At 40.9% G+C, this 24,180-nt stretch overlaps 1 protein-coding gene across 5 annotated transcripts in view; it reads left to right on the top strand.

Moving 5' to 3' along the window:
- Positions 1-3,611: 3,611 nt before the first annotated feature.
- Positions 3,612-24,180, top strand: part of LOC102194612 (myosin phosphatase Rho interacting protein) — a 52,805-nt gene continuing 32,236 nt past the window's right edge. For 4 of the 5 annotated variants that reach the window (XR_001290652.1, XM_005753891.1, XM_013916134.1 and 1 more), the window contains exons 1-3: positions 3,612-4,550; positions 6,782-6,859; positions 9,524-9,589. Coding sequence is in view for 4 of the 5 variants with exons in the window: in XM_005753891.1 (XP_005753948.1) it covers positions 4,431-4,550; positions 6,782-6,859; positions 9,524-9,589 (264 nt within the window). In the remaining variant the exon portion in view is untranslated. The remainder of the gene's footprint in view (positions 4,551-6,781; positions 6,860-9,523; positions 9,590-24,180) is intronic. The other variant, XM_005753895.2, reaches the window with a different exon arrangement.

The raw sequence follows: 24,180 nt of genomic DNA, 5'->3' as shown, positions 1-24,180 counted from the left end.
GATTCATGGATTTTTTTTTCACATTCTGTCTCTCACAGTTGAAGTGTACCTCTGGTGCAAATTACTGACCTCTGTCATCATTTTAAGCGGGGGAACTTGCACAATCGGTGGCTGACTAAATACTTTTTTGCCCCACTGTACATTTATACTAATCTAATGTTTCCACTGTGCAGTAGTTAAAAATGAAGTATCTGCTAACACTGCTTTCTTTTCTGAAGCAGATGAAAGCTTCAACATGTATAGAAGGGCCCCAATTTATAAACAGCCATATATAGTATTACAGCTTGATATAAATAATCCTTAAAGCATTGGAAATGGCATTTAAATCTCAGTTGTGTCGATCTAAAGAATGCATTTGTATCTCTTTATATTAAGCTAAACAAACAACTTTTTAGCAACTCCTTAAGATCTTGATAAAACCTTACTTCAAATCAAATCAGATTAACTGGTTTTCCATTACAATTAAGTACCACCTAATATAGTAATGCAACTGTGCGTCCCTTGACCTAATTAGTATGCAACACGAACGCTATCTACAACAAAGGTGGGCGCTGAGGCGACGATATACCTCCTGCTCATTCTCTGGGTTTTTGTCAGACTCGGGGACCTCTGTGTTGTTGTTTTTCGCTTATTGCCAGGTTTTAAAAATGGCAGTTTTGATTTTCGTGAAGGAGACGCTCTCATGACTCACTAATGCCACTGACCAGCTAATTGGTGGCGTGACGTCACATTTTAGTACCAGCTCAGATCGCTTTGGAACACAAACAGGTATTATTTTAGTACCTGGTACCAGGTACTATGACCTAATGGTAATAACTTAACGGTAATAGTGCCCGGCCGTGCCCAAAAACCTAAGGCCTGGCCACTAGGCAATCCCCCTTGGGAACCCTCCCAAGGCCTGGCTCCAGGGCGGTGCTTCAGTAACCCTATCCCAGAGAAAGTGAATTGTTCCCTAGATTTTTGACTGGCTCCTCACCCAAGACCAGGAACCCATTATGCTTCTTTCCAACTCTATATTTTTATTCTTGGAGTCCTCTAGAGTAGCTATTCATGATTCACGCCTTAAAATTATTTTCTTTTCCCTCTCCTTTAAGATAACTCTTTTCTGATTGTCTGATGTCCTCACAAATAGATCTGTATGCCTGAGATGACCATATTAATATGCGCTCCAAGTGACATCATACAGTGCCAAGAGTTGAAAAAACTGTCAGAAACAGTGTTTTTGTCCGCTGCTGTGTTTTCAAACTTTTGTGAAAGAATGAGTTCACTGAATTTGAACCTTGCACAGGATGCAACTGTTACAGAAAGCCAGTTTGTAAAAAGTCTTCCCTCCTATATATTCAGTGATCAGCTGTAAGTGGTATTATATCAAAATGGAACCTCAGCAAGTTAGTCATTAAGTCAGGCTTGTCACTTAATGACCAAGTGGCAAGACACATAAAATGACACAGCTGGGTCGCTGAATGCTGAGCCACATAATCTGTAAAAGTCATCAACACTGCTGACTCAGTAACTGCAGAGGTCCAAACCTTCTCTGGGATTACCATCACAACAAAGCAGTTTCTGTAGGTGTAATGTGTAGGTAGCCCAGTACTTTTGTTCATATGACAGAAAATAAAGAAGTGAGGAAATAATTAAAGAAAGTTTCCTTTAATTGCAGTAGTAGCTTTGAGTACCTTTAGAGGGTTAGGAACATCAAAAGCAGGCAAAAAAATGGGACACACAAGCAAAGTGTGTCCAGATCACTAAAATAATCAGATGGGGGGCACCCTTCAGAATTTGGGTGCGTGAGGGTCACGTACTTGCTACACAAGATAAAAAGTAACATTATTGGTGGGTTGTTTTGCTTGCCTTCTTATAAATTTAGTGTTTAGAGACTGACCGCCAACCACTTGCGAGAGATAGCTTCCCCCCCCCTCCCTAAGCCTGTTTCGGTGGTTTCTTCTTGTTAAAAGGGAGTTTTTCCTTCCCACTGTCACCAAAGTGCTTGCTTGTAGATTGCCATCTGGTTGTTGGGGGTTTCTGATTTTTTTTCCTGTATTATTGTAGGGTCTTTACCTTATATAAAGTGCAATGCAGTAACTGTTGTTATGACTTGGTGCTACATACACACATGAAATGGTCAAGTAGTCAGCAATGTTCATGTCAACCTTTGTGGATCAGTAACACTACTCTTTCTGGATAACAGTCCCAGGATTTCAAATTCTTCACTAAATACTGGATTCATTTTCAAAATAAAATGATGTCATGGTTTTATGACTCATGGGATGCATATTTTTTTTTGTTTTCTAGTTACTCAGAAGCATGTTTCAGTTTAAAATGGAGAACATATTTAAAAAATGTTTTTCAGTCATTTACTGTAATGACCTAAATGAATAATTACACATATTTTTGCTTTAAATTTCTCCCAGACTCAGCTGTTATATTACCCCACTATATGTGCTCACTTGGTGTTACAATCCCACCACCTCAAGCTGCATAATCGAAATCAAACACTTCTTACAAGCACTGGTTTGTATTAACTAACACTAATTTCTTTCTTTCTCCAAGTTACAAACAACAACAAAAAACATAAAACCGTGCCTCAAAACACAGCATTATGCAATAACTCACATATTTTGTGCCCTGAGTTCACAGTTTTTCCCAATCTGGAGCATCAGCCTGGAATCTGAAAAACATGCTGCACTTCGCTTTCAAGTGCACTTCAAAGAACCTGACGGTGATGACAGACATTCGTGCTTTGGTTTTCTCTTCTCTGCAGAAATATCTGCACAGTTACTATTCTTTCTTTTGTGTGCAAATAACAAACCCATGCCTGTCCTCCTGTTCAGAATGCACTAAGTCATCTTAAATAAATGGCAGCCAGGAGGAACACAAGCAGATCGCAACCCAGGTCCATCATTTTCCACACTCTCTACATATCCTTTAATATATACGTTTCTAAAAATCCCAGTCAGGCCATTTGAAATTCAAGACCAACAGATGGTGCTCTGGAGCCTTAAGATTGCCGTCTATGTTTAAAATAAGAACACCTGCCAGACTTTAACTTGCATTTGTGCTGTAGATTTTAGATTTTTTTTTCCTTGATGATGATGTACGTTTTAAAACACCATAAAGTAGCATTAGCATCAGCCTGAAAGTTGCATTATTACCGCTTGCTGTGCAGCCCACTACACTATATAAGCCACACTTATTAAAAAAATGTATATAATAAAAATAAATTGTAATACACATTAAGTTCAGGCTTTGCTCCTGTACACCTTTTATAGATTCTTTTCACGTGCAGTTTCCATAACTATTAGTGCATGATGTGTGCCGTGTCCTTTTTTGGCCTGCTGCCATTTATTTTATTAGTAATTCATTAGGAAGCCATTTCTGTGTATACCTTTAGACTTTTCTTTCATATGTAAAAACCAAACCGTATTCCACAAGCTGTTTTTTCATTAGTACAATAATGGAATAATATTGACGTGGATTCACCCTACACAGCCAAATATGAGCACAGGCAATTTCAACAACATCAGAGTTTTTGTACGGAAGTTAAGTGGGCCTTTAAATACCACCTAGCATGAGGGAAAATATTAGCACTTCGGAAGATTTTCTATTGGTCCACGAAAGAAACGGCCTGGATTTTGGGCGTGTCCATCTATTCCGATTGGACGAAGGCGTTGTCTCTCAGCCCCACTCTCTCCCGTTCACCTCTCCACCGACTGAATGTCCGGCCCGAACGAGGATTTGCACGAAAACATCAACCGCAGACTGCGTATCAGTACCAGAGGGGGAGCAGCTCTACGACGAACAGGACCCGACGCTATTCATCCAGCGGCATGACAACCACGTCGATGGCTTTTCCGAAGTTTGATAACGTTCCGGTGGCCCTGAAGCGAGAAAAAGATTTAACGGCAATGACCGCGCTATCACTTGTTTGATAGAAAGACAGAGAGGGGGGCCGAAGTGGACTCCCTCCCCCTCAGTGAAGAGCCGTTCCGCCCGATGGAGACTGTGACGGGACCTCTGCAGCGAGCTCGAGGCCCGGAGCGTCACCTGTGAGACGTCGACACCTCGCCGGAGGACGTAATTAAGAGAGACACGCGAACATCTGTCCGTACTTTCGACGACTTTATTTGACAAGTTCTGCCTAAGCCTGCACGCTAAAACTAAAGTTAGCAGCTCGGCTTTAGCTGCAGGAGGCGACCCCGCGCGCAAGATGACCAATATAGATATCACTTAACGAGGGGTTACGCACTGCCTCAGGTAACCTCGGGACAGGTGAACTGCGCACTGTTAAATAGCTTTGTTCTAGAAAGCGTACATCAGCAACTCGCGTCAGTCTTTGCTGTGAGAACTGATTTTTTCCCCCCTCAAACACGGACTTTTAAAATAAGTCTTTTCTTTTTTTTTCTCATCGAGTGTCGCTCCCTCAATCAACCATGTCACTCAAAGACAATCCCTGTCGGAAATTTCAAGCCAACATTTTCAACAAAAGTAAATGCCAGAACTGCTTTAAGCCCAGAGAGTCGCATCTGCTCAACGACGAAGACTTAAACCAGGTAAACAAACGCTCCAGCAACTTTCCATTGCGTTTCACTCTTACTATGTGCCGTTTAATGGGAGTGCAAATCCGGTTGCTGTCTTTTCTGTTTGATGTGCTCATTTCAAACGACTTGTCGTGTGCTAATAGACCACGAAGTGCAAAGGTTGGGTTAATTGGACATAATTAGTTTCCAGCCCAAGGGCGCATATTGACCCTAATTCATGCACACGCAGGCTTCCACCCAGCTCCATGCCCTGCAGCACAGGAGCAACGCTATCAGCTGCTTTTACAGGAGCTGTAATTATTTCAGATTATGTTGTCTCCTTTGATCATTTAACTGTAGTTTGAACCATACTATTGCTTAAATTAAGAAACTGTAAAGTTTACTTTAACATGGACTAATATTGGGCGAGGCTGACTTATTATTATTATTATTATTATTATTATTATTATTAACATTATTATTATTTTAGTGGAGATATTTCACTGTCATTGTCCCCAGCAGGGAGTCTTATGTTGTGAAGGTGGTATGGTGTCATGCTGAACTTTGTTGACCCACATTGTGATCATTCCTCTTGGGATTCTTGTTTAATGGGAAAGATCAAGGCTCATTCTCAGGTCTGAAGATTGTACAAGTGATGCTTTTTCAGTGTCTGTGAGACACATTGTCCACTATCATTGTCCTCCACGATGTTGGTACAGAAATTGGCTTACGTTTGTTGGCCTCACATGGCTATTAAAGATTATTAGATTGTCTGTTGCTGGAGGTTTGAAGCCCTGTAGTCCATATATTAAGTCCTTACACAGACACACGCACAGAAAAAATATGGAAAAGCGGAGCATCTATTTTCAACCAGAACTGTCATTCTGACCTCCCATCTCTCCAATTTCACTTGCCTTAAAGGCCCAGGCTATTGAAGCAATATTAAAATCCTTTATGATGACATGGAATAAGAGGTTGTGAGGTGGGGGGCATTGCGAAATGAAGACACAGGAACACGCTCAGATGAGTACATTTAACCGCTGAACCATTAGAGGCTAAAAAGTGACCTAGATTCATCACGCTTATTTCTCAGTCTCAGGGGGGACTTGCCATTGCTGTCAAGTCTTATAAGGACAGATGAGATGTTTTTCTAAACTGTTTTTTTTTTTTCTCCCTACGGGCATTAAAACAACAATACACAACAACAGTGTCCCACTCTCTTATTCTTTCAGTTGCCTTCATCTTGCATTTTTTCCCCTCCATTTTTAGTGTCTGAATGTTTCTCTTGCAAGTCTGTTCAAACTCTTGACGGTCCAAGGTTATAATTTGGACTTGTGCTTGGAAATTAATGTTATGTCATTTTGTTTACACAGTCACTCAGCTGGAAAATGTGCTGTGCTGCATGTAATCAAAGCAAAAGAGGATTTTATGGTGGATTATGCTCGGCCGTACATAGGGTGAAGTTATGACTGTAATCAAAACCTCAGATTGAAAGACATGGAAGTGCCAGACAGCTGGATATGTCAAGCTCTTTTGACTCAGATTGGTTGGCTACTGTTTCATAGGCTGGGGGACGAAGCACATGTGCATTTATGTAAGACGCTTAATTTGATAAGCTCTTTAGGCGCAGGTAAGATCTTAATGTAAACATCAAGTTCAGCAAGGTCTCCTGCACGCAGTATGCATGCAGTGGTTATGCAGGGCTTCTTGGCTCGGCAGACAAGTGCTGACTACTAGCGTGGCTACAGTTCAAGCATGTACCAGAACAACTTAAGAAACACTGCCAGGCCAACTTGCGTCTCTCAGTACATGTTTGAATTGCAAATCTGTAGCCACAAAAGCTCGGCACTAATTCTCTCTTCTGCTTCTCATCCACTGCTTTTTTTTTTTTGTTTGTTTGTTTGTTTGTTTGTTTTTGGTTTTTTTCCTCCTAACTTCTGCCTCTTGCTTCCCCCACCACCCACCAGTCCACCCACTTAGAGGATCAGAAGAAAAACTGTGTGTGTGTGTTAGCCTTTCCTTTTTCTTTTTTTTTTTCAGGGCAGCATGGTGCTCTGGAATAAAGCCAAGTGGCGAGTGTAGCCTAAAGTCAAGGCAGCTAATGTCTATTTAACACATGTTTGTGAGTGTGTGCGTGTGTTTTTAAATAGGTCATAGTATGTGGTCTCAACTTGCAGGATCAACTTCTGTGTCCCATAATTAGACAGTTATTTATTATGCTAATGATTGCTTCCAACACTGTCATTGTGTTTTCCACTCACCAGGCAAAACCTATATATGCAGGATGGCTGCTTCTGGCACCGGAGGGAACAAATTTTGACAATCCCTTACACAGATCTCGGGTAAGTGGTTTCATAAGTGTTTAGCTTTGCTGGTGGTGAGATTGCTTGTGTTTAGAAGAGAGCATTATGTTGTGACTTCACCTCTTCTTGACTTTCTTTTGGAAGTTTTGGCAGAAATTCATGGCAAGAAACTGGCGCTCTTTACAAGAGAAGAGGTCCATTTAACCCCCCCTGTGTTTAGCTTCTGCTCGTCTGAATGGTTGATTGGTGTAGTGGTTTTGATTTTTTGTTAAACTGCTTTGAGGAAAAATGAGCAGCCTGTTTGGTTTTGAGCTGACAGATGACGTTATGGCATGGCGAGGCATCCGCTGTCTGCCCGTCTGTCCACTGTTGGCAAGAAATGCTGCTCCTCTTACAGTGTTGGTCACCTAATAGGTTTTCACCCAAGGTGTGAGAAGCTTAGGGGAAACTTGTCATCCTAGTGTACTGATTTTAGTGACACTTGCACACAGTGATCATCTAACAGGTCTTTGCCCAAGTTATGCTCAAGGTCAAGTCACATTTGGATACTGATGAAAAGTTTTGTTGAGGACCAAGAAAAAAAGTGTGAAATCTATGTCCAGTAACACGTATCTATGGATTAAAGGTTGTGCCTTTTTTCACAAACTGCTGTGAGACTGTATTGGAGCCTTTCTGGAGCTTCTTGATGTGCTTGCGTGGTTTCTGTTCAGGTACGCCGCTTTCCTCCCACAGTCCAGACATGATTGTTGGGTAATTGGTGATTCTAAATTGCCCAAAGGAGGGATTGAGAGTGCAGATGGCTGTCTAGTTACCAGGGTGTACCCTGACCATCATCCACTGGCGGAAATCCCAGCATAGCCATTATCCATTTTTCTTGTCTGTGATGATTTTTGTTTTGGTTATAAGCTTACAGTTGTAGACCCCTCACCCCATTTAGCTAGGCAAAGCTATGTTGTTTACCACCAAAGTTCTAAGTTTGTTTTACCAGCTCAGAGTGCTAGGTAAGTAGCGTGGCTACTCCTCCCTTTAATTTCCTTTATCCATTCTGGCACTCATTTGATAAACAAGAGCTCTTGTTGTTGTGGCTTCAGTGGCTACTTCATGAAATCAGCAGATTCTTATGGGAATCTCGGTCCTCTGTCAGTGAAGCCTCATTGTTAGGAAATAATGAGCCTAATATTGACTTCATTTAATAACTCTTACCACTGCAGTATCGTGTAATCGGAGCCGTCGTTTATCAGCTGCCAGATTATATGCTGTGGTGGTGCATCCCAAAAAGAGGACTGCGGAGAATGTGGGGGAGGAGAAGAAAGGTCTCAGTTCTCACAGCCTCGCTGATGGCTTCCATATGAGATTTGGGAAAAGCACCTCTGGATCTACTATCAACAGTCTGCCGCTGCTTTGACATCATCAGTGATGCGTTCTGCCTATTCTCCCAGTCAGCGTTTCACTGCGGGGGTATAATTGCTGGCTTGTACGTAGTGCTGACGTGAGCACATTTGTCAGGTTTACACTGAAACAAATAACAGAGAAACAGAAAACCGCTGATGTCTCAGGTGAGTCACGTTTTAGGGTCACTTTAGTTTAACAGGTTGTGGAGGGGTCTGGCTCTGTTTTGTGACAGTGAGGCTGGAATTCTATAATCAGCCTCTGTAGCCTGTAATATATCGTGTTTGGTTTTTTGTTTGGTTTGGTTTATTTTAAAAAGCATCTGTGGACTGCAATGTCCCTTTAACATTGCCTGTGAGGCTTCTCGGCCCCCCTATTGAGACCTTCCAGTGGCCTTTTAGGTTAGAGAGCAGCTCTCAATATTTCATGCACCAGGCCCTGTTAGAATAGGAGCCCAGGAAATTTAACACTGAGACTAAGCGGTACATTAAGATATGAGGGCAGTGGAAGAGAACTGATCAAGACAATGAGGATGAATATCAGTGGAAATTGTATTATTGTAACTGACAGGATTCCCATTCAAACCAAGACTTACCCCCCCCCCCCAGCTAACCTGGTACTTAATGATACTGCGCTTCACAGTTGCATGCCTTTCCATATATATCCTACAGTTTAATCAGCAGTGTAATCTCGTCTTCTCTTATGAACGTCTGTATCCACTTAGCTCTTGTTGCGATAACACCTGCACTTTATATATGAAGGCCTTCTTTCCTCAAATTGTTTTCCTTTTCTTTACAACTATCTGAAATCTTAATGAGCGAATGCAGCTGATGCATGCTGATAAAAATGTTGTCCAGCTTGTCACAGCTTGAAAGCCTTGTGATGTCCCGTAAGAGGAAAGTGTGCCAGCATTACTTGCTTACTGCTGTATAGCAACTGTTTCCAAAAACTTGATTGCACTTGTGTGTGTGTGTGTGTGTGTGTGTGTGCGCGCGCGCGCGTGCGTGTGTGGTCTTTATACCCTAAGGTGTGTGTTCAAGCTTTTCACTGGAGTTTCTAGATCCAGCAAAATAATCTCAGGCTTTAGAAATTTATTGGCCTTCCACAAGTCTGTGTTTGACTCTCATGCCCAGAGTTATAAAATGTGTAATGATTGATATGATAAATACTGGCACAACTTCTTGTGAGGCTTCTTTTTAAAAAATTTTTAAATTTTTTTATATATATATAAAATGACTATGGTTTGATATCTTTTGTGTGATCATGTCCGTAATGACAGATTTGTTTTTTGTTGTTTTTTTTGTCTTGTTACAGAAATGGCAGAGGAGGTTCTTTATCCTCTACGAGCACGGCTTACTTCGCTATGCTCTGGATGAAATGGTGAGCTTCCTTCCTGTCAGCTGATGATTATTTTGTTGCCTGTTTTGTTCATATTCTGAAGCTTGTCTGTGACCGTTAATAGCTGGTGGCACAGTCTAAACAACCAAAGCATGGTTCAAACAAACAGCAGCATACTGTTCAGTGTATCTGTGTTATAATGCACCATGATCTGCTCATTTACACAGCCTTGTTCACCTCATTGCTGCTACTATGACATTGAAAATTTGCAGCATATAAATAAAAGGGAAGTTTTTTCCCCCTCTCTTTGACTTCTGAAAACAAACAACTCCATCAGCAGTTTGACGCATAAGGGGAACAGACGTTAAAACGTTCACTTCTTTCTTTTTCCTGCTTCACATCAAAGGACTGCTCTCTTTTCACTTGAGTTAAACCAGAGGCTTTGGCTACTATTTAATAATTTACAGTGGCAATTGTTACTGTAATAAAGTTGTATTTATTGTAAGATGATAATAAAGTGTGATCATTTTTTTCATTGTTAGTTGCAAGTTTAGTTTATCTGACAAGAAATGCTAGTTACATGATTTCTGTGCAAAATTAGTTGTTTTAAAACCAAAGAAAAACTTTGATGCAAGTGCTGAAAATGTGAGATTGATGAGGCAGCCTACACATGGTTAGCACTAGTCCTTTGTTCCATACAACCACGTATTTAGTGAACGTGCTAAACACTAAGCCTGCTTATACAGTAGTGTGAAAAGGAATGAGCGTGTGGTGTTGACATTCAAAGTTATGTACCTAGCTTTGTGTGTTTATTTAGGTGGTTACTACACTGTGCACTTGATGTGCAGGTGTCCCGTGGTTACTTCCTGTTCTTAAAGGAAAGACTGGAAAAACCACTCATTGACTGACATATTAAATCACCGAGTTATATTTAGTCAGTAGACTAAAATCTATGTAGTAATTATAAAATTAGTATGTAGACTTTCTGTCTGAGCTTGAGTTTTGTAGTCGACTTGGTTCAGGAATCTAGTTTGTCGGTTTTATTGACACTGTAAGATGTAGGCATGCTGAATATTGATTGACCCAAGCAGTGTTCAACAGCCTTTTTTAAGCGTAGGATGTGTTTTGAAATGAGGTGAAAGCAGAAGTAGATGAAACGGTATTTGTTTTATTGACTTTGACCCTTTCACATTGTGGTATTTTAGTAGAAAAGCTAGTGTGAGGTTTGATGTAATAAAGGGAACAGGTGCTGGGGTGCAGTGTGGCATTCTTCTTTTTTTTTTTTCTCCCCATATTAAGTCCTTTTACAGTTATTGCATTCTCACAGTTGAAGTCTTGCAGACACATGACAATTGCTAGCTTAATGCTGGGTTGTAGGTTGACTGGCATTGACGGACTGGTTTTCCTTGAAAGTAAGAGTTGCACCAATTTAACAAAACAAAAAAACATTTGGCTAAAGCGAAGCTTCTTCTCACACTTTTTCAGCTAGTAGTTAGCAAGTATTTGCAGACAAACGTGAAAAACTGCAGGCAATCTGCTAGCAGCCAAAAGAATCACTAGAAGATTTGTGCACACATTTTTACCCAGCAACAGCCACTACTACAGGAACTACTATACTATCCCCCCCTCTCCCCCCCCAGGTACAGCGATATATCATGTACAATATAGTTGACAACTCTTGAGATGCATGCACACGACAGCACGTGAGCAACCTTAAATTATGTCTATTTCCACTGTTTTTACTGGAATAAAATAAAACCACTGGCTAACAAAATCTGTCTGAACATAGCTTTTAAATCCTGCAGTGGCCCTAATGTGCTCTTCATATTGAGGCTCGTTTGTGAGGCACTGAATGGAGGAGGAGGATGACATGGAAAGAAACATAGATGATGAGGAAGAGACAAGTGAAGTGGCGGATGTCCTCCCTCCGTTCAGTGTTCTCTCTGGATGTCACTCTTTGTGTTTTCATCCCTCTTCTGAGTGGAGGATCAAAAGTATAGGGACAATAAGGGTCTGGAGCTTGAAATATCAAGTGCCACTAAATATAGAGCCTCGCTTGTCACACGAGGCTAATTAGAATAATTGTTTTCAGTTGAATAAAGAGCTGCACAAACTTGGCTAAATGGTGTACATATCTGACACTGTTATTAGGCTGTTTTCAATTAGATTAGTATTGAGATTACAAACAATTAAATATTTGGCATGGAACACATCAAGGAGCCACAATAATCATTATTTTCCAAAGATTAGATTGTATTTATAGCAGTAGTAAGGGCGTTGCATCCATCCATTTGCAAATGTGCATGTGTGATAGGAGGCGAACCTACATTTAAACATATTAATCATTTACATACTTTATGACAACAGATAACAAATTGGTATTCTGCTTTGTTTCCAGTCAGGTCTTCATTCACATGCTCAGAGCAGCTGAATGATATCAGGACTGCTTGAACAGATCAGAAAGCTAGTATGGTAACAAAACACAGGGTAAGTTGGGACTAGCTGTTTAACAGTGACTGAATTTTCAAAATAAGAGCTAGAGGATGTCCATAAATGTTAAAGAGGGGGGAAAATGGTAAAATATGTCGCAAAATATTCTTGATTTATTGTAGTCTGTATGGCAAACACTGGTCAACATTAAGATCAGATGAACTAAATTGATTTTTAAAGTTTGCCAGCTTTTGCCAGTATAACGTTCCTCTAAACCACATCAAAACCCAATTTTGGGAGCATTCGTTATGATTGTAAATGAGGAGGTGCCCCTCTGTTTTGCTCTTAGCCTGGTTTTTTTTTTTTTTTATGGCTCTTCTGTCTTGGCTTAACCAAACCCAGATGGGTTGAGGTTCCAACCTGCAGGATGTGGCATGGCTCTGTGGGAAAGGAATGGACTAGCAAAAACCTGGGAGGGAGCACAGTACTTGAAGTCATTGATTTGGGGTTGCCCACCTACAGTGAACAGCTAACATGACACACCACTGCCACGATTTTCTGCTAAGAGCAGCAGTGGCTCTGGAGAGCTGTTATGTGCACAAGACAAGTGGTAAAGAGAGGGGGGAAATGTAGCTGCAGTAAAAACGATAAAGAGAACTGTGATAAAGAGAACTGTTTACTGTTGCTGTTTGAGTGTGAATAGCTGAAAATGTGCCACTAGTTCACAGAATATGTGTTGTTTTATTTGGTATTTGCAAATATGGAGAGAAGACATAATTATTTAGCAAGCTCACTTGCAGTTCAGTCCCCAGTATTTGCTGAATGCACCAGCTGGATTGTTCTAAAAGCAGACTAACACAGTTTTGTCCAGGCAGCGTTGCTGAGGCAACACGATTTGTCCCTTTTGTCCACCGGCAGTTTACCATGGTATTTGATGCATGGGGCAGATTCTCAGTTTTGTTGAGAGCTCTAGAGGTCTCTGACCTGACTGATATAGGACAGAACAGACTGGAAGCAAAGCACGGATTTGAGCGCTGAAGTTGTCTCTAGGCTCTGTCGAGCAAGCCTTTCTGCTGTGGCTGTGGACAAAAACATCAGATACAGCATCAGAACAAATGTGCAAGGCTGAATTGGACTGTGTGTGTGTGTGTGTGTGTGCCTGTGAAAGAGGGTACTAGAGAGCAGAGGACACGTCTGGAACAGGTGTTGCAAGTTCTGAGTAAGCTCTTTATTAAAGTGTTCCTTGTTTGCAGAGAACAGATGCAGAAGGTGGGTTTATGATAAGTTTGAGTTAAACATAAAAACAAATAAGACAAATTACATAATTGTGTGTTGAAGTTGTCCAAGTGTGGTGAGAGAAACAGCCTCTCACACCAGATCCATTATCACGTCAGAGTGAGGGCAGGTATGTAGATGAGAAAAACTGTCAGGAAAGCTGCTTTAATGACAGCGAGAGTCAGAAAGATCAACACTCATACTCTAATAACCTTCACTGTGCAGTCAAATGCCCTACACATCACCTCGCACCCAGTGAACGTCCTTTGACCGATAGATAACCTATTCTAACTGAAACATGCTCTTCATTATGTGATCTAAACTTTCCTCTTTGGGAATTTATCACTCTTGTGTTGTGATGTCTGAGGTCACACTGAATCATCAGGCTTGTGCATTGCTAATCTCTTATTAACGTTGAGGGTGGTTTGTGTGCAGTATTTCTTCATTGTATTTCGAGACCTTTGCGGGAACACAGTGCAGGTTGTGTTATCACGCTGTTCGCTTAATGTATTTTATCCCAGGCTGAACAAGCACAGTATACCTGCGAATGAAGTGAGGCTCCCTATTGAGTTGCAGTACACAAAAGACCCTTTCAGATACACTTGGATTGCGTTTGCCTTTAGACTGTATTGACTGCAGTCTGTATCGCAGCCGTATTCAACGAGAACATGATGTTCTCATGATGTTTTAGCTGTTTAAGTCATTCACATTTCATCTTGGCTCGATTAATTTGCTGTGTTTACTGGAATTCAAATAGTGGACTTCTGCCCCATAGCTTTGTCCAAGAACTGAGGGTTTTTTTTTTTTTTTTTTTTTCTTTTAGACAAACTTCCTTCCATTTCCCACACATTTGTGCATTCTTTTAACTTGAGATACGCACAGGTCCTGCTGCATCTCTGCTTAATCTCTGACATGAACCCATAGAGCCCCGGCCTGTATTTGCCTTCAAGCCTTGTAAAACCTTTTCACATGCTGACACATGCGTAAATTCTCTCTTTTTTTGCACCTGAGAAACATGAATCTAAACGTTTCGCAGTGAGTGTCTGTTTGGGGTGAGAGCTAGGGGATGGATGAGTGGGCACGGCTTTTGAGCTGTGTTTCTTGCCTCCAGGCCACTCTATGTGGGGGAATAAGTAGAGTTTTACCACCCCACCCCATCAAATTAGGAATACTTAGAGGTGCTCTAGTCTTCCACTCACAGCAAGCGATGAGAAAATGAGTGGAGAAAGAAGTGTGAACCACATGAAGTACATTTGTTTGCGTTATAGCACAAAGGGACAAGAATAAACGTTGGTTGCAGCTCTGGTGGATAGAAGTGGTATAATCTCGCCATATTAGAGCACTGAATATGGTTTCTGGGTTAGGCATATGTTGGTTTTGTAGAGATATGGTGCGTGAGAGTCTTATTTAACCCCTGCCCTTCCTTCCCCATGGTTCCAGTAGGAACTGATCTGCTGGAATGTAAACAGTAATGGATTACAGTTGGGTCACTATACCCAGTGCACAAAGCCACAAAACCATGGGAAGAGCAATTCATACAGCTTGTAATAATCAGGATCTGCAGCACTGTAACTGACATTCAGCTGAATAGCAACCCCCAGTCATAAAGCTTTCACCCAGTGTGGTACATTTATAACAAGAATTCCCTTGTTTTTGTTTCTGTGTGCAGAAATGGGGACTTTGTGGGGATTTTTTCTTTTTTGTCCCTGTTGTGTCCTAGTTAAATTCCCAATTTTGCACTGAAGATCTTATCATTGCTCTGACTTGTTGGCTGATAAAGTTTCACTACAGTAAGAGGGCCCAACTTCGGTAAGCATTGTTGCTCTGGCACAACCAACCAAAAATGACAACACAGGCCTGCCTGATTTGAAATTTCATAGCTTGATGATGGAATTGGATGAGTATATGCTAAAGTCATTAAAGCACAAACAACAGGCTCAACAGCTAGCTTACAATAAAAACAGTCACACAGGTCTGAAGGCTGGTTGGTGGTCGCATAGCAACCACCAGTCATTAAGGTACAATTTTTGTTCTCGCGACTGGTTGGCTGGGCGTGAAACTGATTCCTAAGGCCCCAGACACACAGGTTTGGAGTCCTGTAAGTGATGCTAGGTTTCAGTACACCTGGGAAGTGGTGAGTGTTTGCAAACTTCCATGCAAATGCTGGGAGACAAAGTTTTTAGCACTGTCTTTGTGAATGATTTCGCCTGACGATAGCCAGCATGATGAAGTAAGGTCATGCTTCAGGCCAGCTCACAAGCACAAAGTGCTATGTGAATAAGTGTGTTAATGAGAGCATGGGGTTTTTAAATAACACACCACTCCTGTGCTCTGGTTCAAAGTACTGTTTTTCCATGAAAACATTGTTCTGTAGAAGCATCATCATCCTAAGACAACAGTGATTTGTCATTTGTAGCTTTATGACCTAAGACACAACTTTTTTTTTCTGTTGATGTCTCTTATTGACTAAACAAGCGTGATGCATGTCAGCCTCTCTCTCTTGCTCTCGCTCTCTAAGATCCAGTTAGTTTCAGCTCATTAAAGGCAGTTAATCCAAGTGAACACACACACACTCGAGTACCACATCTTGTTGATGTGGATAGAGTATTTCTTTCTTGAATATCTCTATGTACCTATTGGCCACTTCAGTAGGTCCACCTTGCCTCGATCAGGCTGAACCATCTTTTTTGGGCCTTCAGAAATGCCTTCATACCTCACAGCATAGATTCAGCAATATGCTGGCTTTGATATATGTTTGTAGCTCACTCGTTCTCTCCACCTTTGTCTCTCTGTCCATGGGAGATAATCGCAGAAGTGTTGTGCGTGAAAATATGTTTTTGTCATTTGAAGACAATGGGTCCTATTGTTTAAAATCTTTTTGTCACTTCTTCACTTCACAACTCTGAAATGCTTCTATGAACATCGAGTGAAAACTGGTGATTAAGGCATGACTCACAACAGAAGACTGTCAGTAACCACACTGGTTTCTTTAGGGAGGCTTTAATCTATGACCCAGTCTTCCAACCTCGTAGAACACCTGACTCGCTTGCTTATTCCAGCCTGTGTTGTGATTGCTCAGTGTGTTCAGTAAAGATACGAAAAGATGCATGAGCACTCTCCAACTGAGTGCTGACATGCAAGTTTGCTATTACCAAGAGAGTATGACTCAACTAAACTAAACACGGTGAAGGGTCTTAGGAAAGATGGGCTAGGCTGCATATTCAGTTAATATATTACCAGTCTTGCTCTGTGTTATGCTTTTGGCCTGAATTTCTCCATCTGTATTCTTATCTTTGCTCCTTAGTTTTTGTCTCTGTCTTAGTGACCACATTGTTCTGGATATGGCGGATATAAATACTCTGAGACATTTCCTTTTCTTCAGTCAGCAGTATCCTGTAACTGGCTCAGGACCAAGTCTGTCCTCTAAATATTAAACTCGTGGGCTTAGCCTAGCTGTGAGCTGCTATCAGTTACTTTTATTTGTGTTTAGTTGTTTCATTGACTAATATTAGTTGTTTTCTCTTAAATATAAAATGTAATTTAAAGTTTTTTATATTTTCATATCTTCTCACTAGCTTCCCTTTGTTCATAGTGATTGTGTGTTCCACAGCCAGATGGTTTAATGCAAATAATAATAAATAATAAATAATAACAAATAATAATGCAAATAATGGCGCTGAAATTACTGTAGCGACAAAAGATGGACTTACAATTATGCCAAAATATATGTCACTCACATCGCAGTCACAATTGCTAGAGGGGTAGGTTATGTGTAAGCTATTATGTAAAGTAGCAAACACATACTTTTATCATTGCAAATTCTGAAGTGAAACACTTTTTGTTTTTTTGTTGTTGTTTTTTTTTTAAAGACACTTTGCTGTTGTAGTTGTGAACACATTTTGTGCCACTGTGTCCATATTGGTACTGGTAACCTTAGTGCATCGCATGGTATTCACGGTTAAATGCCTTTGTGTGAGAATAGATTATAATAATTAAGGTTATGCAGGGTGTTGGACTACTGTTTGTTATTTCATGGACTGTGTGGGATTTTGGGCATCAACAGCAATGATGGTGTTCGAATACTGATTTAGAACCTCGCTTACCATGGCAGCGACCTGAACTTCGAGTTCAGGGCATACCATAGTGATTATATTGGCGTTCACTGTTGTGTGTGTGTGTGTGTGTGTGTGTGTGTGAGAGAGTGAGTGAGACTGTTGACAGGATCATTAAAAGTGTGCCAGGTCTCCATTTTGTGTTTATGTGGGACTTTAGCTGACTGTGACTTTGCACTTTCTTTCTTGTGTCATATTTCTCTTGGCGAATGTGAAGGAGGTTTAGTTGAATTCTGGTTGACTGTGGACGAGTACTGTGCCGTGGTGAAAAGTTTTCAGAATATCCTTTTACCATCCTTCGTTTCAACCCTCCCTCAGTCACTCTCTTGTACTTTTTAATGATTTCCAGCCATTCATTAACCAGAAAAAGGCTTATTCCTGGAGGATTTGGCTAAACAAGAACTTCACTTATACATTACTCAGTCCAATTTACTTTCCCGTCCTTTTACCGCTCACTTATCCTGCCACTGTCTTGTATCTCTCTCTTCCATTCCAGCTCTGTCTGGCAAATAAACTGTTTGTGCTGGGGGAGAGCAACCACCAGTATTGTGTAACCTCTTTTCCCCCCCTAAACCCCTCCCTGCTCTATAAAGCCAAACGGGGCCTGGCAGACTGCTCGCTCAGTTTGTTCTAAACACCAGACCAGGACACTGACAAAAGATTTCATTTAAAGTATCAGGGTGAGAGGTTAGCTAGCTCCAAGACGGGCACTAATAAAACAGTGGGAAGGTCTGCATGTTCAGTGGTGGTGGCGCAGGGACACTGGCAGGCAAAGTGAAAGTAAAAAACATACATTTAAAACCAAACCAAAAAATGCTTCCCAATATATTTAGATTACTTTTTTTGTGCTAGATACATTTTGGACACACGTTTTAAAATAAACCTCCTGTAACTGTAATTTTTGATTTGGTTAGCACCTCAGTTGGAAGTTCAGTTGTAGGCTAGCCTTAGATTTGAAGCCATTGCCTTGGGATAGCCTGTAGTGGCCACAGCTGCAGTTGAATGTCTTTCAGAGACATGACAGGTGCAGCTGTATTAGGTGACCTTTGACCTTTTGCCTCAACATGGTGACCCAGCAATCCTGTCACCTGTTAATGTCAGGGCTTTGCAGCAAAGGTATCTTTAAAAAGTGCAGCCTCAGAGCTGCGTCTGGTCACTGCTTACAATTACAGGATAAGAATAGGATTCATATGTGATGGTGCACACTTTCAGCTTCAAGTATGTTTGATATACAGGTGAAAATGTCTCCCAGTAGAAGTTTTTACTTATGTGGGCCTCTTTTAATGATTAGCTCAAGCTTATAAAACCTACATTACGTGGCGTTGAAGATTTTGGCTTGCTGCTAATTGTTGTTGGGTGAGCGACTCTCTCTTTAATAACCTGCTCCAGCTTCCTCAGGAGCTGGCCCAAAATGCCCTTTTCCAACAGCCGTGTTCTGGCTTGCTTCCAGCGATTGCACCCTCAGTGTGGTCCTCTCTCTTCTGTGCTTTCTCTCAGCTTTAAGGCAACAAGCACACACCTCCTTTGTAACTTTAGCTATCAAAAATGACTCATGGATGCAATTTTTAAAAAGTTCTTGTAATACAGTACTTATAGCTTTGTGGAAAAAACATGTTGCCTTCATCATCAGTGAGCAGTTTTTTTTTTTTTTTTTTTTTTTTTTTTTTTTTAATTTTTTTTTATTATGGCTGACTGTTTTGGCCTGTCACAATGACCAGATGGTGCTTTAGTTTTAATGGTGTCTGGTCCTAGAACGCATAAAGAAATCTGGAAAGTTTTGTTACCTGATGAATCCTCGCTTCGTTGCTTGAAATTGTTGTCACTGCTGTTTTGATTACGCTGCTTTTCATCCTTGTAGGGAAAAAAAGCTAGCTCCACAGTTGATGTATTAACTTAATTAAGTGAAGAAACATTTTCCTGTGCCTCCTCCATTTTCCCTTCCATTCCTTTTGGCTTGATGGGCAAATTCTGCCTCGACTGGACTGAAGAATTATTTGGTATCTCCCTGCACGTCTTCTGTAATTTCTTCATAGAGCTGACTAAGGTGCAGAAACTAGCTGTTTAATTGAGTTATTTGTATTTATGAACCTTTTCTGTGACTATAGAAGTTTTTATTATAGACTGCAACAGCATCAGAAGACCAAGCATAGAACGGGTACCTTTTCACTTTGGCCTACTTTCCAAAGTGCTGTGTCAGTGCACTGCATGGCGTGCAGCAGCATTTCAGACAGTTGTGTTTGGAGGCAACTTGTAATCTTATAACAAGTGCTGTGTTTTTGCATTGGAGCCAAAAGCTGACCACAGAACTGTGGCTTTAGGGTTTACTGTGCTAGAAGTTAGTGATTAAGATCATTAACATTTAAGACTAACAATGGATAATAGCAGTGTTGCAAAACAGTCTTAATGCGCTGGGCTTCCAGCATTCATTTGGGAGAGTAGCTGTTGGAATGAATTTAGGCTGGTGGACTGCTTGATGAATGTGTTTTAGGATCTAACTGCGGCACTGATGTGACATGCATTTGTGCATTCAGCTCCCAGCCACCCAAGATTTTACATAAGGTCAGTTTCCTGTCTCTGTGATCCACTTTGCTGACAGGAGCATGTGGAACAACAAAAAAAGCTTCTTTACAGTCTTTGCATTCTTTGTTTGTCATCCTATTACTCAGACAAACAGAGGTATCTTTTAGATGATTTTGTCTCAATGTCAGTGGGAGTATGCAAAAGGTGCAAAGTCAAATTTAATAAAATTTGGTGGAGATTTTGTTATAAAGTTGGATCACTTTCATTGAAGGTATGACATGAGACAGTGGACTTGGCAGAGAAAGCCCTTCTCGGTTAGAGATTGGTATCGTAGAAACCAATGCAGTCCCTTCACACATAGGGTAATTATTTGGCACCGTCTCTACAACCTCAAGTGAAGGGTATAAACTGAACAGATAAGCAGTGAGTAGACATAACAGGCTCCATTCATAAGTCAGGAGAAGGAGTGAAGACGGCAAGGAGCAGATGAGAAATTATTAAATAATGATTTTTGACACTGAGATGATTCAGAGAAGAAAGGGGCAGCTTTCACAAAGATTATTGGGAGAAAAAGAAAAGGTGTTATCTGTGGGTAAACACACACACACCCTAACAACAACTTTTTAGATCTTACAGCCAAGGCAACGTGACACAACTCGACTGTAGCACCTGTTTCTGCTGCCAGCCCATCAACTCTGTCACCACTTCAACATAGGCTGACAGATTTCTCACACTCTGCCTTTTGCTGCTTTTTATTAGTAGTCATTATTACAGGCGTCACACCAACAGCTCCTGGCTGAGTGATGCTGCGTTACCGTAAATGCCTTGTTTGACTTTTGTGTGACTACATGTGTTTTTATTATTCTATTGTTGGCTTGCCACCATAACGGGCAGCTGGAGATCAGGTTCACATAGTTGTAGTTTACTGCACTTGATTGACCGATTGCAATCATAGCCTGCATTTGAAGAGAATCCTGCTGTACTAAGCAGCGGCAAAAAAAGAAAGGTCTTCATCATCACTTACTCACCCTCATCTTCCTCCGCCTCTGCATTCGTTGGCTGCTGGCCTCCTAACACAGCATTAAACCACCCACATTCTCTCACCATCTCCATAAGAAGAGAAGCGCTGCTGCCACCCACAACCCTCTCTGAAATATCTTCTACAAATATGTGTGAAATGTGTGCTGTGGTTTTTCCTTTGCTCTTGTTCATTTTTTTTTCACATAATATTGTGTGTTAGCGCTGTGTTCTTCCAGCCTCCGCTGTAGCTCTGTTGCTTCGTTACCGTCTGAAAGTCCAGAATGCATACCAGTGGGATGAGGTGTATCTGAGAATGCCTGACAGGACTGCACTTTATAACACATGGTTTATTTTGATTATTGTTATTGTTTTAATCCATCTATATGTTTAGCTGGAGTACAGACCTATAGTGGATATAGTAGTGTTACAGAGGGGGCTGTTACTGTGCCTGCTGAAAGCAGTCTTAATACGGAGGTAAAATGACCTAACCGAGAGGCTGTTGGACTTGATGATTGTAGTGTTGCCTGTGACACATCTCTCAACTCTATTTCCTAGCATGATCACAATGTATATCTGTTGTTGTATGATGATTATGTGCTTGGGAAGGAGGTGGTTTGATGGTCCTCTGCTGGTCCTCTGCAGCACAGCTAAAGGTGAGTCCCATCCATATAGCACCTGAGGATATTTCCCTGCAGCTGGTTGTTGGCTCGATTACTGGTATCAAAAAATGTGTGTTTGCTCCTGTTGTTCTCAGTTGCTATGGAAAAATTTATCGCATAATTGCTGTTATTTGTAGCAAGCAGAGGATGGACCCTGAAGAGACCTGATTTCAAGCTTTTGCACGTGAATCAGGATGAAACGGCGCCAGTTCATCGGCTTTTCTTTTGGCTCCAGTGTCTGAAATGATCAAACTAGAATAGCTTTGGATGCAGAATAAAGAAGCCTGCTGGTACATGTCTAAAGACGAGTAATGTAACTCAAGAAGTGAAGTCATAGCATTTGAATTTGTCACCACACAGGATGGCAGACAGAGTGGCACCTAGTAACCAATAACAGATGTTTCTAATTAACGGACAGGTGTTCGTAGCTAACCTTGGCAGCATATTTAGTTGCAATTATGCTGATTGTGAGAACTTGACTGAATGTATTGGAAAATGTATTGCAACTTGTGACTCACACAGTATAATGCAATTTACCTCACAATCTTCGTGAGTCATTTTCAAACGGCCTCTCGCTTTCCACGAACAGAAACGAGTCAATCGAACCCAAAAATGTTGATGGCAGAGGACGAGAATTTGCTTCGCAATGGAAAAAAAGAAAGCGGACCATCAGTGAGCTGCCAAAAGAAGCAAATATTTCTCCCACTGTGTCATAAGGGAGAATGGGCTGTTTTGCTTAGCTGCAGAATTGCAGTGAGCAAAGGAAGCCCAGGCACAAAGATATGTATGGAACTCACTGATTACCATTATATAAACAGATGTGGTTTCTAATGAATACCACCATATTGCCACACAGCATCTGAGCAGAATAGTGCATCCTGGCTGCGATATTGTCAGTGGTTTTAATGATTAGCACCCCTTGTTCTTTCCGACTGTACAACTTGAAATAGTTGCTGTTGTCTTTAATTGTTTTCCTCAATAACCTCACTTGCTGTTTTTGACTGCGTAAGCACTTTCACGCTGATGAAGTTATCTACAGTTACTTGGATGCTGTACTAGTATTGCTCACAAAGTCAGTTGTGGAAATCTGCACATATCTCACACTCCCAAATTAACTGAGCACAAAGGGAGGACCACCAACCAATTTTCAGCCATTAGTAGGAGGATGTGTCATTGGCACTTTCTTCAGTGCCAGCTAACAGACGATTATTTTGAGGTATTGATTGTGTTGTAGAATTATTTAGTGCTCCGGCATATAACGGTAGAAGAAGTTTCATATTATCTTTGCTTGGAGGCTTGGCAAGTTTCAAATGTTCACACAAATGGTGCAGTCATTTCCAATAAGTGGACAACTTGCCATGTTTGAAGTTCACATCCTGCATAAATAAGCTTAAATGTTAGGTTATCAGAACAAATTGTTCCTTGGATACTAATCAGTACTCAACATTACTGTTGTGTTGAATATTAATTATCATCACTACTGATATGAACAGAGCTGTCTTCACACAACCCCTCCAGCCACTAGCAGCTGAACACATGAGCAGTGTTTGAACAATAAGAAAACTGAACAGAATATTTTGAGGAATTTCAAGATTTCAGTAGACCATTCCGTGAAAGTGCTAAACCGCTTTGATAACCTGGCCAACAAACATGTTAGCCTTTTAACTATTAGTGATTATCCAATAGGCACAAACCCAGCCTCAGGGGCTCCCAAGCTTATGTGCTATCTTGTGAGCTAGTGCTAGTCCAAAGCCTGCATAAATAGGAAGGTTGCATAAGGAATTACATCCTGTGTAAAGTCATCCGGCTGTGGTCACCCCTTGGGATATTAGGGAGCAGCTGAAAACATATATGTAAAGTGTATATCGCCCTACAGTTACACTTTGTAGGTATTTCTTTGCCTCTTTTTTTTGTTTTTGTTTTTTTTGTGCTACATCCGAAATCTTGAAATAGTATTGTCTGATATTATAGTTGTAATTTTTTGCCCCCATGGTATCTTCAATGGTATTTTCCTGGGTATCTGTATCGAGTTTGAAATTCTAGTATCCAACCTAACACATGCACATATTATACTACATGAAAATGTACTACCTGAAGTATCCAAAGTAAAAAAATGCTTCTGTCTCTTGCTTTTGCATGACATGAGCAGTTTAAGAAGGGAGTCTATTTTCATAACCTGTTAATTGTAAAAATTGAGCCAAACCTGAATTGCCTGTGAGTAAAACAAAATCCTAAAATTGGGAAATTAACTGAATTAAATGAATCATACATTTTCCAGTACAGTAGCCTTGCATGTATCTAATCCCACAGTTTACAGTGTTTATAAATGATGCGACTGCATAGTTTTCATGTAAAGATTGTTATGACAGCTTAAAATTTTTACCTGCAGCTGCTGATTCAGTATTCACACGCTAGACTGGAGAAATTGGATCTCTCCCTGATTTGTCCAGCCTCCCTTTGGGACTCTGTTCAACGACTCCCATGGAGTATTTCCACTATTGTCTAAGAAACCTCAGAGACAAGAATAAGTTTATGCTGGCTTCATAATTTTCATGCTGTGACCACAAAAGGACATTTGTTTGGGCCTCTTGTCTCCCGGTCATTTCCTTATTGAGGG

This window comes from Pundamilia nyererei, unplaced genomic scaffold, assembly GCF_000239375.1.
Source record: "Pundamilia nyererei isolate P.nyererei 1_Seehausen unplaced genomic scaffold, PunNye1.0 scaffold00476, whole genome shotgun sequence".
In the NCBI taxonomy this organism is placed as follows: domain Eukaryota; kingdom Metazoa; phylum Chordata; class Actinopteri; order Cichliformes; family Cichlidae; genus Pundamilia; species Pundamilia nyererei.
This window is presented reverse-complemented; position numbering and strand designations above follow the sequence as displayed.